Source organism: Stereum hirsutum, assembly GCF_000264905.1.
Source record: "Stereum hirsutum FP-91666 SS1 unplaced genomic scaffold STEHIscaffold_10, whole genome shotgun sequence".
Classification (NCBI taxonomy): Eukaryota; Fungi; Basidiomycota; class Agaricomycetes; order Russulales; family Stereaceae; genus Stereum; species Stereum hirsutum.
Genome location: NW_006763140.1, coordinates 475,575 through 489,227, shown reverse-complemented (window position 1 = coordinate 489,227; position 13,653 = coordinate 475,575). Strand labels below are relative to the sequence as shown.

At 51.2% G+C, this 13,653-nt stretch overlaps 3 protein-coding genes across 3 annotated transcripts in view; all 3 read left to right on the top strand.

Moving 5' to 3' along the window:
- Window positions 1-1,326: 1,326 nt before the first annotated feature.
- STEHIDRAFT_169679 (uncharacterized protein) lies at window positions 1,327-3,366 on the top strand (the record flags this gene model as incomplete). The annotated part of the gene is made up of 1 exon (XM_007305894.1): window positions 1,327-3,366. The coding sequence occupies one exon, from the start codon at window positions 1,327-1,329 to the stop codon at window positions 2,971-2,973; it is 1,647 nt and encodes a 548-aa protein (XP_007305956.1). The 3' UTR covers window positions 2,974-3,366.
- A 3,339-nt stretch (window positions 3,367-6,705) lies between these two features.
- On the top strand, window positions 6,706-8,137 carry STEHIDRAFT_169678 (uncharacterized protein; the record flags this gene model as incomplete). Its single annotated transcript, XM_007305893.1, has 4 exons — window positions 6,706-6,986; window positions 7,083-7,682; window positions 7,743-8,059; window positions 8,119-8,137. Exons 1-4 carry the CDS (start codon window positions 6,786-6,788, stop codon window positions 8,135-8,137), a joined length of 1,137 nt encoding a protein of 378 aa, XP_007305955.1. The 5' UTR covers window positions 6,706-6,785.
- Window positions 8,138-12,097: 3,960 nt separating this feature from the next.
- Window positions 12,098-13,653, top strand: part of STEHIDRAFT_112337 (uncharacterized protein) — a gene marked incomplete at both ends in the record, with an annotated part of 4,547 nt that continues 2,991 nt past the window's right edge. The window contains 8 exons of the mRNA XM_007305892.1: window positions 12,098-12,190; window positions 12,295-12,429; window positions 12,482-12,517; window positions 12,568-12,745; window positions 12,811-12,836; window positions 12,893-12,977; window positions 13,066-13,078; window positions 13,152-13,213. Coding sequence (XP_007305954.1) covers window positions 12,098-12,190; window positions 12,295-12,429; window positions 12,482-12,517; window positions 12,568-12,745; window positions 12,811-12,836; window positions 12,893-12,977; window positions 13,066-13,078; window positions 13,152-13,213 — 628 coding nt within the window. The remainder of the gene's footprint in view (window positions 12,191-12,294; window positions 12,430-12,481; window positions 12,518-12,567; window positions 12,746-12,810; window positions 12,837-12,892; window positions 12,978-13,065; window positions 13,079-13,151; window positions 13,214-13,653) is intronic.

The following is a 13,653-nucleotide window of genomic DNA, read 5'->3' as shown; positions in this document are numbered from 1 at the left end:
GGGGCGGCGCAGGAGTGGGACTGAGACTGAGCGTACCAGTGTGGCGTCGATTTCGGATTTAGGGGTGCCATTGGCGGTGGGTGAGCGGGGGCGAATGATGGATGGACTTGGACTGGAAGAGCTGGAGGACGACGGGGGCTTGTTGACAGGTGCGAGAGTGCCGGAGCGATTCTAAGTTAGACGTGGTCGGATGGGTTTGTGGTGAAGGTTAGTGTTGTATGATTATGGCAGGCACGTCGTGTATGCTTTCTCTGTTGTATCATTAATTTGTAGATGGGTCGACTGGATTGGCCGCTTGGGCACTGGGTTTGATTTATTGCTCATTTTGGTGTCGGCGCTTTCCCTGCGATCGACATCGTTGTGTCTAGGCTTTTCCTGGTAATATTCTTCTTCTTCGTGCTTGGGCTTTATCGACTTCTACCTCGCGTTGCTCCCGAGTACAGTACTACTTGGCTTCATGCTGTCATTCCTTCGCACTGCCGTTGACAATACCTGACTCTTGTGGGTCAGCACTGAATGTCTGCCTGTCCTGCTGTTCGCCCTCCGTGCCTTCAGCTGGCCAAATGCGACCGTCAGGCGTCATGGACTGAAACAGCATCATTCCCGCACAATCCTGAAACACCGATCCAACGAAACCATCGCCTCCACCTGCGCAGGGACCACTCCATTGTGATGTGGGTGGCGGTGGCGAATACTCACCCGAGTCAACTCCGAAACGCGAGTCACGAGGCCAAAACGCGCGACGCGTCGTCGGCAACTGCGGCAACTGCAGCCCGACGCGTCGCGAGTCAACAAACGAGACCATATCGGGAAATCTCCACCGAAGTCGTCATCGCGCGCTCCGACCGCCCTGCAAAATTGCTGCCACCTCGTGTTCCCAGCTCGTCGTTGTTACAATATTACAGGAGAATAGTACACTCAAATTCTTCGAATATTTTGACATCGTACCATACTATTTTGATACTATTTTGCTCGCTTCAAGGAACGAGATCGGGATGCATCGCATTGAGATCGGACAGGAGCCTCGGAGCATAGGCGCTTTGACCGTGGGAAGCTCCGAGACAAGCATTCCCTTTTTGAATTGTGGTCACACGAAGCGCACAGCGCCTCCTTCATCACCTTCCATCACTCTGTGCAACACTGTCCAAACAGGCGAACAAAAGCCCGTTCGAGCATCTCCATTCTTATCATTATTCCCCTTTTGCATATTGTCCTGTGTATAAAAGGACACTGTATCAAGATAGAGTCGGGCGTTCCACTTCCCTTGTACTATCACCTGCACAGAGCCTATTACCGCTCGCACACCTTCCAGCTTCAAACCGCAACATGTCCACTCGCCCTTTCACACGTAGCCGAGCCAGAACGCTTTTCGCATCCACATCCGATATCGACATCGCCATCTTCCTCTCGCAAGGTCCGCCATCGTCGAACACGCGCAGCAAACGTAAGCGCACGGACTCCGACACCACACCAACCACCTCCACTCGCGGACGAAAGGCTCCAAGACGGACCATGCCCGAAACGACACCAGCATCGAGTCTCGCATCAACCTCATCTCCTATACCGCCGCCACGGTCAAGGAGAACAAAGAACAAGCGATCGTCGAAGGTGTCGGGGCCATCTGGCACGCAGTCGCGATCGTCTGTGCCTGTGCCAACCGCTTCGAAACGGACACGGCGACCCAAGCAACCATTGTCCGAAAAGGCCCCCGCCAGAGGCTCGAGAACAATGGTGCCCGTGTCACCGCTCGCATTAACCCGGCAGCCGACTGCCGATCATATAAATACAGCGTCACCTCTCGTACGAGCCCCCGTTTCCTCCGCTCTCCACCTTGCTTCCGCTCCGTCATCATCTATCCTCTCTTCTGTCCCTCCATCCCCCCGCATTTTCGAGTGCACAATGCAGTCCACGTCCTCACTCTCACACGCGTCACTCCACGTGCCGCCCGCTCTCCAAGCCGCATTGAAACCATTCCCATCCTTCTACGGCTCCCCATCCGACCCTCCCGACTACCTCCCCATCCCAAGCCCGACCGACTCGCCCTCCAATTCCTACCCTCCAACTCCCATCATCAACCATCCCGACCTTCCATCCGAATCTTGCCCACCCTCACCCACCGGCACCGAAATCATCGACCATCCCGAATCGGTACCCCAACCCGACTACGTTCCGCTCACACCTGACGAACTCACAGAACGCGAAGGTATCAAGGTCCGCGACTTCCTGTTCGAGCCTCACCCGAACAAATTGAAGGCGAGGGATGGGTGGAACGCGATGCACGCGTTGATGGTGCATGATCACCATCTTCGCAATCCGAGCAAGTTCCAGAGGTTGGAGAAGTGGGAGAAGAAGGGAAAGGGTCGGCGCAAACAAACTAAGAAGGAGAACGAACGGGAGGTCGGTGATGGTGAGGAAGAGGAGGAGGATGTGGAGGGCGAGGATGGCGCCGACGAGAGGACTCGGGGAGCGGAGTTGGGGACGCCGAGGGATCTGTGGCGGTTGTGCACGATGGGGTGGTTGAACAAGGAGGAGATGATCGCGAGGGGATGGTGGGACCCTCAAACGGTCGCGGAGGTTGACGCGTACGAGGCTTGGTACGCATCCAACACCTACTTTAACGGCGAGCCACCTCGATGGGTATGTTACCCTCCCGTCGAGAACAACGAGTGCCCCAGCCCCGCGGAGAGGATCCGACTGCGACGAGCACTCTACCAGTTCACGCCCTGTCTCCCCGCCGGCGCCGTCTCCTCGAGCCCACGACGCCTCGGGCGTAGTGACAGGTTCGAGGCATCGCAGAGAGACGAGATCTCGGATGCGGAAATTTTTGGGCTCGAGGTGGAGGAGACGCGTCCGGAGTCGCTGTCGCAGGAGGAGAGGGAAGCGAAGAGGAAGCAGATGGGGATCAGCGCGGGTCCCAAGCCGTTGCAGAGGACGAGTTCGACCGTGAGGGCTGGTGGGCACAAGATCCAGTGAGGATGGGCTTTTATGTGGATGGCGTATGCGGGCGAGTTCTGCTGCTGGAGGTGTGTTTCCTTTGTCCCTTTGTGAGCCTTTTGCGTCTTTGGGAGGATGGTGGCTCGTCGGTGGTAGTTCTGTCGGTTTGTTTTGTCGTTTCGTTGGCTTGTTGAAGGGGATCTAGCGGTCTATGATCTGATCTGTCTGCATTTCTCGATGTCCGTTGTGCTCCAGAGGGAGAAAGCCCTTTCTCATCCCGTCTATCGTCTCGTGGACTCTGTACATCTCTAATCTACGTCTCTATCGCTATACCGAACCATCGCATTGTCTGTACATACATACACGTTTCCGAGCTTCGTCATTGCTTTTCTGCCTCTGCCTCTGTCTATTCTATCTATCTATCGGTCCTGGTGGGAGGCTCTCTGAGCCTTTCGTTTCGTTTCGTTTTGTCGTCTTTCCGGTCTTTGTGCGAATCTGTGATTGTGAGCTCGAAAAGGTGAAGCAAGAACGATGTCTTTGATTCGATTTCTGAATCCGAGGCTCCGGGTGCGCTTGGAGGTGTAGATGTGGGAGACGACTTTCCCTTTTGGTTGCGAAGAATACGGTGAGGGAGGATCTCGAGAAGGAGTCGTGTGGCACCAAATCAGATCGAAATCAAGCGCGCTGACGTGCCCAGACGCTCTCTGTGCTCTTTTGCCATCCCCTTCACCCTGCTCGACGCATTATAGTGGCGATCGTGCTGTTTGTTCAGTCATTGACCCAGGTATGTGCTATCTACGTAGAGAAGCAAACATTAGTAAATATGTCAATGACGTACCTAGGATACGACATCCCAAATTATGCGCGATATTCATGACATTTCGTCGGTGTTTCATTGATTTGACCCAGAGACCGCGTACTCATCTTTCCACACAGTTTATCCTGCTTGAACGACGACTGTATACAGCTCGTGATGACCGAACTACGAGTCGCAGCTCCTAGTAGCTCGCTGCAACAATTTTCCGCTATTGCCCGACGCTATCGACAGTTGGCCTTGCCTATCATATTTTCTCATTGCCACGCTCCCCTGAACCATCCAAAGAATTCATTCATCCCCGAGACGCTGTGGTCATATGTCCGGTAAGACTCATTCCGCTCTACCTGGCCAGTAACCGATCTCATGCTAGAGGTATAGTTCAATCGTCTTTACCGGAACCTTTCTGGAGCACGACTTCTTTGGGCAATACCCTGCCGAAGAATATCTTCTGAAAGTTATGCCTCATCTCACCGTTTTGAAAGTGGTGCGCTTCGACAGTCTTATGACCGGAGTTCCATCCTACTTCGTTGTGGCCATGGCTATTGCCCCACAACTGACTGCAATCCATGTGCCTGACCATTGTTATTGGCCGAGGAGCTACGGGAGGCTTCTCAAAGAGTCGCCAGTCATTCCATCTCATATGAAGGAGTTTACGTGGGTCCGTCGCCTCTGGTCGAATGTCGACGACAATCACCTCCGCGCTGAAAGGGCGTTCTTCCTGTCGTTCATTCCACGCATGCGACCCACGCTGCAGATGCTAAAAGTTCCTATAGAATCTATGTGTTACCAGGAGCTGCTTACATCTCCTTGGCCTCATCTTTTCGAACTTTTGATTACTGGTCAAAATCCTCCGGCGAAGTTAACAGCGAACGTGGACTTTTCCCCGCTTTTCTTCAATATCCCTTCTCTCCGTAACTTTACCATCCTTCTCCCACAATCCGAGTACTTGTTGCGGATTCCTCTTCTGCTGCCTTCGGCTTCCAACTCCTACCCTGCCCTCGATTCACTTCGGAGCCTGACCATCTCCTTTCCCGACCCGAAGGACATCATCTTTGATCGTCTTCCTGAGTCACTGCATCACCTGTCCCTTACCGACTGGCCCCGACATTATCTCCATGTCGACGAGTGCGCCATTGTCCGTAGTTTGGGGTGGACATCACCCATTTTGACGTCGTCAGAGCTCCACGATATACTTCGTCGCTGCCGTTGTCCTGCCCTGGAGAGTTTGGAGGTGGTATATAAGGAAGACAATAGTCACAGTGATGGCGATGTTTTCACATTTCCCACGTATTTCCTGCTCTACGCACACTCAAGATTTTCCGCTATCGATCTTCCAGTCACGATCTTGTGGACGTAGTAAGCTCCAAATATTCATTTTCGGAACGATTCCGCTCACGCATCCTTCAATCTATCTAGAAGGCCATCAGACGCTCTCTCTCCCACCTGACGGAACTGCGAACTCTCTTCATCCACATCGACATGGATGGCGCGTCAATGCCTCCATCATGGGCGACACACGAAGCGCAAATCCGGGGACTATGGTTTCGTGCTTCACTGGACGACCTTGTCCAAACCCTCGTCGAAGGGCTCACTTCCAGTCTCGAGCGTATATACATGCTTGAACGTTGGCCGGTGCGTGGAACTTCGAATTGGACTCCGTGGGAGATCATACGAGAGACCGGCGAGGCGGAGGTGAGAACGATGTGCAGGAAGGTCGATGGTCAAGATTTGCCGTGAGTTTTCGTATGTTTGCATCTTGATAGACGAAATGTTTGTTGACTGCCTTGTCTAGGGAGCAATCCGATAAGGTAAGGTAAGGTAAGGTAAGGCATTGGAAGTCGATGTCGAGTGTATGATTGACTTGATTGTATCACTGGCGGGCCTCGCTCTTCTCCATGTTGATGTGCACTGTTTTTTTTTTTTTGCTTTGCTATCTATATATCACCGAGAGGTCATAGTAATCAATGTCTCAGGCATTCCATCAGACAACTACCTGAGCGCTCATGCGTGCCGTGGTGGCGTCCATGTGCTTTTACACGATAACTCATGGTGACCGGGCAGTCAGGGTCGATTGGGGCCTTTTCTGTTGGTGCAGGCACTCCCTTAAATCGATCACACTGTGTCACTGAAAGAATGTCCTCCGACGGCTACCGATGGCCAGAAGAACAGTTTCTGGGAAGGCCTCGGTGATTTTTGATCTCGATAAAAGACGATCTCTCAAGCTCGTGGAGTGAAAGGACGCGACATGATGCTAGTCCTACGATGTCTTCGATTCGATTTCTGGATCCGAGGCTCCGGGTGCACTTGGAGGTGCACATGTTGGAGACGACTTTCCCTTTTGGTTGCAAAGAATACGCAGTGAGGGAGGATCTCGAGAAGGAGTCGTGTGGCACCAAATCAGATTGTAATCAAGATCAGGGCGCTGACTTGACCAGATGCCCCCTGCTCTTTCGCCATCTCCTTCACCCTGTCTCGCTCAACGCATCAGTGGTGATCGTGCTGTTTGTTCAATCTCATTGACCCAGGTATGCGCTATCTACGTAGAGAAGCAAATACAAACATGTTAATGACGTCCCTAGGATACGACATCCCGCCAAATGATGCGCGATATTCAAGACATTTCGTCAGTGTTTCCTTGATTTGACCCAGGGACCGCTACTGATCTTTATGTTCAGTTTATCTTGCTTGAACGACGACTGTATACAGCTCGTGATGACCGAGCTGCGAGTCGTAAATCCTACTGTCGGATGGAGTACAGCTCCTAGCTCGTTGTCACAGTTTTCGACGGTTGCCCGACGCTATCGACAGCTGGCTTTGCCGATCCTATTTTCTTGTTGTCGAGCTCCCCTGAACCATCCAAACAATTCTTTCATACCCGAGACGTTGTGGTCGTATGTTCGGTAAGACTCGTACCGCTCTTTCTGGGCAACGGCCGATCTCACGCTAGCGGTACAGTTCAATCGTCTTTACCGGACATTTTCAGGAACGCGACTTCTATGGAAAATATCCCTCCGAGGAATTTCTATTGAAAGTTATGCCTCAACTCACCGCTTTGGAAGTGGTGCGCTTCGTCAATCTCATGAACGGACTTCCATCCTACTTCGTCGAGGCCATGCTTCTCGCTCCACAACTGACTGCAATACATGTTTCTGGTCACTGTCGTTGGCCGAGGACCTACTGGCAATCTCTCGAAGAGTCGCCTGTCATTCCGTCTCATATGAAGGAATTTACGTGGGTCCGTCATATCTGGTCGGATGTCGACGACAATCACCTCCTCACTGAAAGGGAATTCTTTATGTCAATCATTCCACGCATGCGACCCACACTGCAGATGTTGAAAGTTCCTTTAGAATCTATGCGTTACCAGGAGCTGCTTACATCTTCTTGGCCTTGTCTCTCCGAACTTTCGCTTATTGGTCAAAGTCCCCCGGCGCACTCGACAGCCAACGTGGACTTTGCCCCGCTTTTCTTCAATATCCCTTCCCTTCAAATATTTACCATCCTTGTCCCGCAATGCGCATACCTGTCGCGGATTACTCTCCTGCTGCCTTCGGCTACCAACTCCTACCCTGCCCTCGATTCACTTCGGAGCTTAAAGATCTCCTTTCCTGACCCGAAGGACATCATCTTCGATCGTCTTCCTGAGTCACTGCATCACCTATCCCTTACCGACTGGCCCCGCCATTATCTCCATGTCGACGAGGGCGCCATCGTCCGTAGTCTGCATTGGACATCACCCATTTTGACATCGTCGGAGCTTCACGATATACTTCGTCGCTGCCGTTGTTCCGCCCTGGAGAGTTTGGAGGTAGTATATAAGGAAGACAATAGTGATGGTGATGTTTTACTTCACATGGCGCACGTATTTCCTGCTCTACGCACACTCAAGATTTTTCGATATCGATGGTCCAGTCATGATCTTGTGGACATAGTAAGCACACAATACTCATTATCGGAACGACTCTGCTCATGCATTCTCCAAACTATCCAGAAGGCCATCAGACGCTCTCTCTCCCACCTGACAGAGCTGCGAACCCTCTTCATTCACATTGACATGGACGGCGCGTCTATGCCTGCACAATGGGAGGAACGAAAAGCACGAATCCGTGGAATGGAATATCGTGCTTCGCTGGGCGATCTCGCCCAAGCCCTCGTTGAAGGGCTCGCTCCCAGTCTCGAGCAGATATACATGCTTGAACGTTGGCCGATGGGTGGGACTTCGAATTGGAAGCCGTGGGAGGTCATACGAGAGATCGACGAGGGGGAGGTGAGAACGATCTGTAGGAAGGTCGATGGTCGTAACTTGCGGTGAGTATTATCACGTATTCCTCTTGATGGACGAAGTGTTTGTTGACTGCATTGTCTAGGGAGCAATCCGATAAGTAACCCACATCGGTAGCTTAGGAATTGAAAGTCCGTGTCGAGTGTACGATTCTATCTGTTTGTATCACGGGTGAGCCCCGCTCTCTCCCATGTTGATATGCAGTATTCTTTGCTTTGCTATCCATACATCATCGGGAGGTTATAGTACTCAATGTCTTTGGCATGTTGTCAGCCAACTACCTGAGCGCTCATGTGGCTAACGGCGTGCCGTGGTGGCCTCTGTACTCAAATGTCCGCAAGCATGAGAAAGCGTCGGCGGCGTCTTTATCGAGATCAAAAATCATCGAGGTCTTCCTAGAAACCGTTCTTCTGGTCATCAGTAGCCGTCGGAGGACGTTCTTTCAGTACCACAGTGTGATGGAGAGTCGATTCAAGGGAGTACTGCCTGCACCATTAGCAAAGGCCTCAATCGACTCTGACTGCCCCGTCACCATGAGTTATCGTGTGAAACTACATGGAGTGACTGACTTGTCAAGCACCTCGGGCTTGCTTTATGTGGCAACCCCGAATCTCTTTAGCGTCCTCTGAAGGTAATTCAGAGAATGGGATTCACTATAGAGCTCGCTAAAGTGTCACTGTATTGCTTGAGAGAGCGCCAAACTGACACCCATATATAATATATTGACCGAGGTTTGGATTCCACTTCAACGGGCTCTAAATAGTGGTTTCCCCGTCGTGCATGCATGGTGCTAGTCCTGCTACATCTCCAGAGGTCAATCGTTACTGGCGCTTTCCTTGGATCCATCTCTGGCCAGCGATACAAGGGGCGGCACTTGAGAAAGACGATAAGGGAGACGGTGAGGAAAGGAAGAGGGGATAGGTACTTATTAGGGGCTAGGGACAACGAGTTTATTGTACAGTGAGAAGGACCTGAGCGGCGGCGAATCGACAACACATGAACATCTCGTCGCGAACGTTGTCGCTACACTTGGCAGTCATTTAAGACTTCGTGTAGAGACACACTTTGAGCAAAGGGCGAGGAAGCGTCCAAGACTGCAGCCAGGAAGAGCTAAGTTGTGGCGCCGTGTGTGACGTGGATCAAGCGCCACATCTCAATACCGCTGACGTGGCTCGCAAACTAGTGATCCTCGCGCCGCCGCTGTGACGGCGCTGCCTCTAAGTCTGAGACTAGTAAGTAGCCGCTCCCTCCTCGACACTCGTTCCCTTCATATGACCTCTTCGACCCCTTCAATAAACGTTCTCTACATGCTCTCAAAGACGAAGGTAAGTACGAGTTACAAGGTGAAGCAGATTGTGCACCGAACGTAACTAAGAGACGTTGATGTGACGCCTAATCCTATGGCCTCCAGCCTGAGCTTGAACGCCGTTTCTCAGGCTCTCACGCAAAAGACTCACCTCGGGCTTTGTTCTAGTCTTTATGACCCGAAAGACGGCTGTCTACGCCCTATGGTGCAAACGGCTTAGACGCCGCCACTTCTGTACACAACGTTGAGGACGGTGCCGCGGGCCGAGATTTGAGAATTTTCACTATCCCTCTTCCAGAAACACTCCTTTTGATGTAAGGAAGAGTTCCTCTAGAGGGATTATCCAAATTCTCAAAACTGGCAAAGATGAACTTTTGGATTTGGCCACCCCGCCCAATAATAATATTTAATTCATTTGTTTATTATTTTCCGAAAACCAAGGGGGGTGCCAGGAATTTTCTTTCAATAAATGGGGATTTCGACTTTCGCCGACGAAATTGGCCGCTGTACAAAAGTGGTGATGACTAAGCCGTTTGCACCATAGTATCATGAAACAAGGGCGCCGTATGGTGGCACTTGTCGCTGGACTGCGTGGAAAACACGTCTCGCCCCATCAATTCTCTGCCACCTTGGCAATCAATTACTTATCTTTTATCGTTGGAGATCTCGACCCTCTTATTCAGAAGATCGTTTCATCCCGGATGGTTCGTGACCGTATGCTCGATATCATTTTTGTCCCTGTTAGATGGGTGGCTGATCCCAGGATATATTCGAAGCACAGTAACGTACTCTGGAGAGTTGGAAAAACGAAGCCAACTGAGCCAAATAGCCCTTCCGGGAATATTTTACCGGGGGTCATGCCTCAGCGCAACCTTTAGAAGTGGTCAACTTAGAAGTCGCTGAGAGAGGCGTTCCTTCGTATCACTTCGAGGCTATGGTTCTAGCGCCGCCGCGGCTGAGAGCGATCCGTGTCGACAGTCACTATTGTTGGCCTAACGCCTACGAATATCTCTCTGGCCATGTCCTGTGGTAACAGCCTACACGCAGAAGCTGGCCCGGATCTGTTTCATCTGGAATACAGCGTCAGTCGTACTCTCTTTTGTGAGGAAGCACCTCTTATTTTGCTAGTGTTGTTACGCGTGAGGCCTACGCGTCGAGTACTGCTAGAATCGCTCTGCTATCGGGACTTTTTGGGATGTCCCTCTTGTGAAGCTTTCAATCACTGGACTGTATAGCCCCGAGGATTGACGGATTGACATTGACCGTCAGATTCCTTCTCTGGGAGGCTTTAATGTTTGTACGCCTCAGGCCTCGCAATTGTCGTGGATATGTCGCATACCGCTTACGACAGTTGGTCTATATTTTGTGTTTGATTCCCTCCAGAGTTTGAACGTGTAATACCTTTCTCCAGAGGATACATCCCCGCGGCGTAGATTTTCAAATCAGTGCATGTGGCGGGTTTCAGGGGAATGAACGAAACCTCATCACAGGTCATCCATGGTTTCCCCGATCTATACACGCCCGAGTGTGTGAAGTTGGCGGCAGTCGGGCAAGGATCTCGCCGGTTTGGTGGGAACGCAGAGAATGAAACTAGATGACGCACCGTACCATCAGTACTTAACCTCAGAGGAACAAACAAAATGTGCACGTAACATGAACCTTGTCCCTTGAAACTCACTCCTAACGTCACTCATTCTCGTCTTAAATCCTTATCTAAGTACCATCATGGTGTGAAAGAGCTTAGAGAATAGGAGCTTCTTGAACTGTGAATCAAAATCGTGACGGGGTGTTCACTGGCTTGCTCCTTGACGATTGATACTGCAGTGCTAAGTATTGAAGGGGCCCTCTGAAGAGGAGGCACAAAATGATTTAGTGCGATATCAGAGTGCGAAGGAAGCCATGTGAGTGACTACCGTGACTAACCTGGAAGCGGCTCAGCGGGGCAACAGTGCAAATTGTGCCAGAACTTTGTTCACCAGTCTCTCGGGACTAGGAACTCGAAGAGCCGCCACAAGTTGCCACTGGTGGGTTGCGTGGCCGGGGCGACCTAGGCCTTTGAGGTCCCGGGTGTTCACAATAAAGCCTAGGACTTAATGTGTTGATCATGATTTGGCGTAAGGTATAGCCTCAAAACATCTGTGAGAGGTACCTCCCATAGCTACTGGCGTCCCGGACAACAACCATGTCTGAGCCAGTGACTCGGATGGTAGTCGACTCGTTCTAGTCTGTAGATGATGTTCAGCCACACTGAAGGACTCAATATTCTGTTGGATCGATTGTTACATTCAAGTGAGAGGCTACAAGGGTCATGTTGAAGTACTTTGAACAAAGAGAGCTGATAGTATAAACGAATATCCTACAGCGGTTCTATTTCTAACGGACTGAATGTGAAGTTCCTGTCCTAGTTGCCGAATCACAGGTCCCACGGATTCGGATTCTGTTGAACCAGATATGTTTTGTGTCGAAGTCTAGTGATTCTCCCACTCCCAACCAACTCCACTGATCTTCTTGAAGGCCCATCAGATTCTATAGACCTCACTCTTCTTTTGATATCGATAGTCCCACTATCCTTCGCAATTGTTGTGCAGTTGAGTCTAAGGGCTGACGCCCGGGGCTCTGACGTACGAGCTCCGAGTCATTAACGCTCAAACCCCCAGGTATAAAAGGTTCTCTGATCCGGCGTACAAGGTGCAAGCGATTGGCTTAAATCCGCAACCCTCTTCCTGCTATACTTAATCTTGTCCACTGCTGGCTACAAATGTCTGACGAAACATCTACGCCAGAGAAGCCTCTGTTCTTTAGGCTCAGCACCGGTGGCGAATTCGAGAGGCGACCCAGCATAGCACAGACGGTGGGTTGTCAGTTATATATGATGAATTTTCTTGCAAGCTAACAACACCGCGCTCTTACTAACTCGTCGATACACTCCGCTGTCCCTCAAAAACCCTGCCATAGTGGATTGAAGATGTCATACAACGCCAAGAGCTTCTCTACGATGATTCGCCCCCAGGACTCTACCTCCGTCCAGACCAGGCTCCCGAGAACGCTGAGTGCCCAATTTGGCGCAAGGTAGCGCAGACCATACGCCCTGTAGGTTCAACACTGTACCGTATGATGAGCATACTTTTTATTGTTGCCCTAGCAGACAACGACGGCACTCACCGACTCAGACACTACGGTAAGCCACCATTATGATGACGGTTTATTCATTCTCAATGGGCGTCACAGTCACTCTTGTCCCCCGTTCTGGAATCTATGGATGCTCTTCGAGTGGATCATTCCCAGATTGCGTACCAGTGGCAGCGGCCGATTTCGGCTCGGAGCCCCGCGACAGACTCAGCTGGATTGGATCCTCCACAGAGAGTTCAGTACAAGGACAGCTGGCTTACACTGCAACGGCAGACGGGTAAGTTCCTGTTATCTTCCTGCACGCTCTGAATAGTATTGACCGTCATTGGGCCGCGTACGCAGGTGCAGGATTCTACACCATTGGTGTCGTACGTCAATCAAATCAGTTTCTAACAGCTTCTTACTGACTCTGTACCCTGTCCAGTTTTTTGACAATAGCTTGAAGGAGGTGCCTCAGGGTGGACGGCGTGTGCCAACCCCGGAGAAGTACAACCTATATCTGGACACAGGTACGCACCGTCGGTCCAACCCTCGATCAATATTTCTGTATCCTAGTCGCTTATGCCACTGCATGTTACTTACATGCTGATTGTCCAGGAAGTCGCCATACGTGAGTCTCCCCCTTATCATGTCAGCACAATGTACTTAGCTTGATTCATTTTCTGGAAAACGTACCATTTCAGGTGGATATATCACAAAGATCTTCAAGAGCTTCAATGGGGGGAAAACCGTGCAGAGCAGATTCGTAAAGGACTCAACGGAGAACCTTGGCCAATCGGAAAATGCAAGGGGGTGGCAGGAATAAAATAAAAAACCGGATGTAGGGGGGGGAGGGGGGCCCGGAGGGCCCTTAAACGCGAACTGTCCGGACATTACGGGAGGTCCTACGGCAGCCATTTGGAGGGTTCTTGGGGCTCATATATGATTATCTTTGTACATAGTGCTGGTAGAACTGTGAATAGAAGATGTTTTGAGTGTAAAAAGGATAATAATGAATACTTTTAGGCTAGGTTAAGCTACGGTCGACGTCGGTCATCCCCTCCCCTAGCCTAGGCTAGGTTAAGCTACGGTCGACGTCGGTCATCCCCTCCCCTAGCCTAGGCTAGGTTAAGCTACGGTCGACGTCGGTCATCCCCTCCCCTAGCCTAGGCTAGGTTAAGCTACGGTCGACGTCGGTCATCCCCT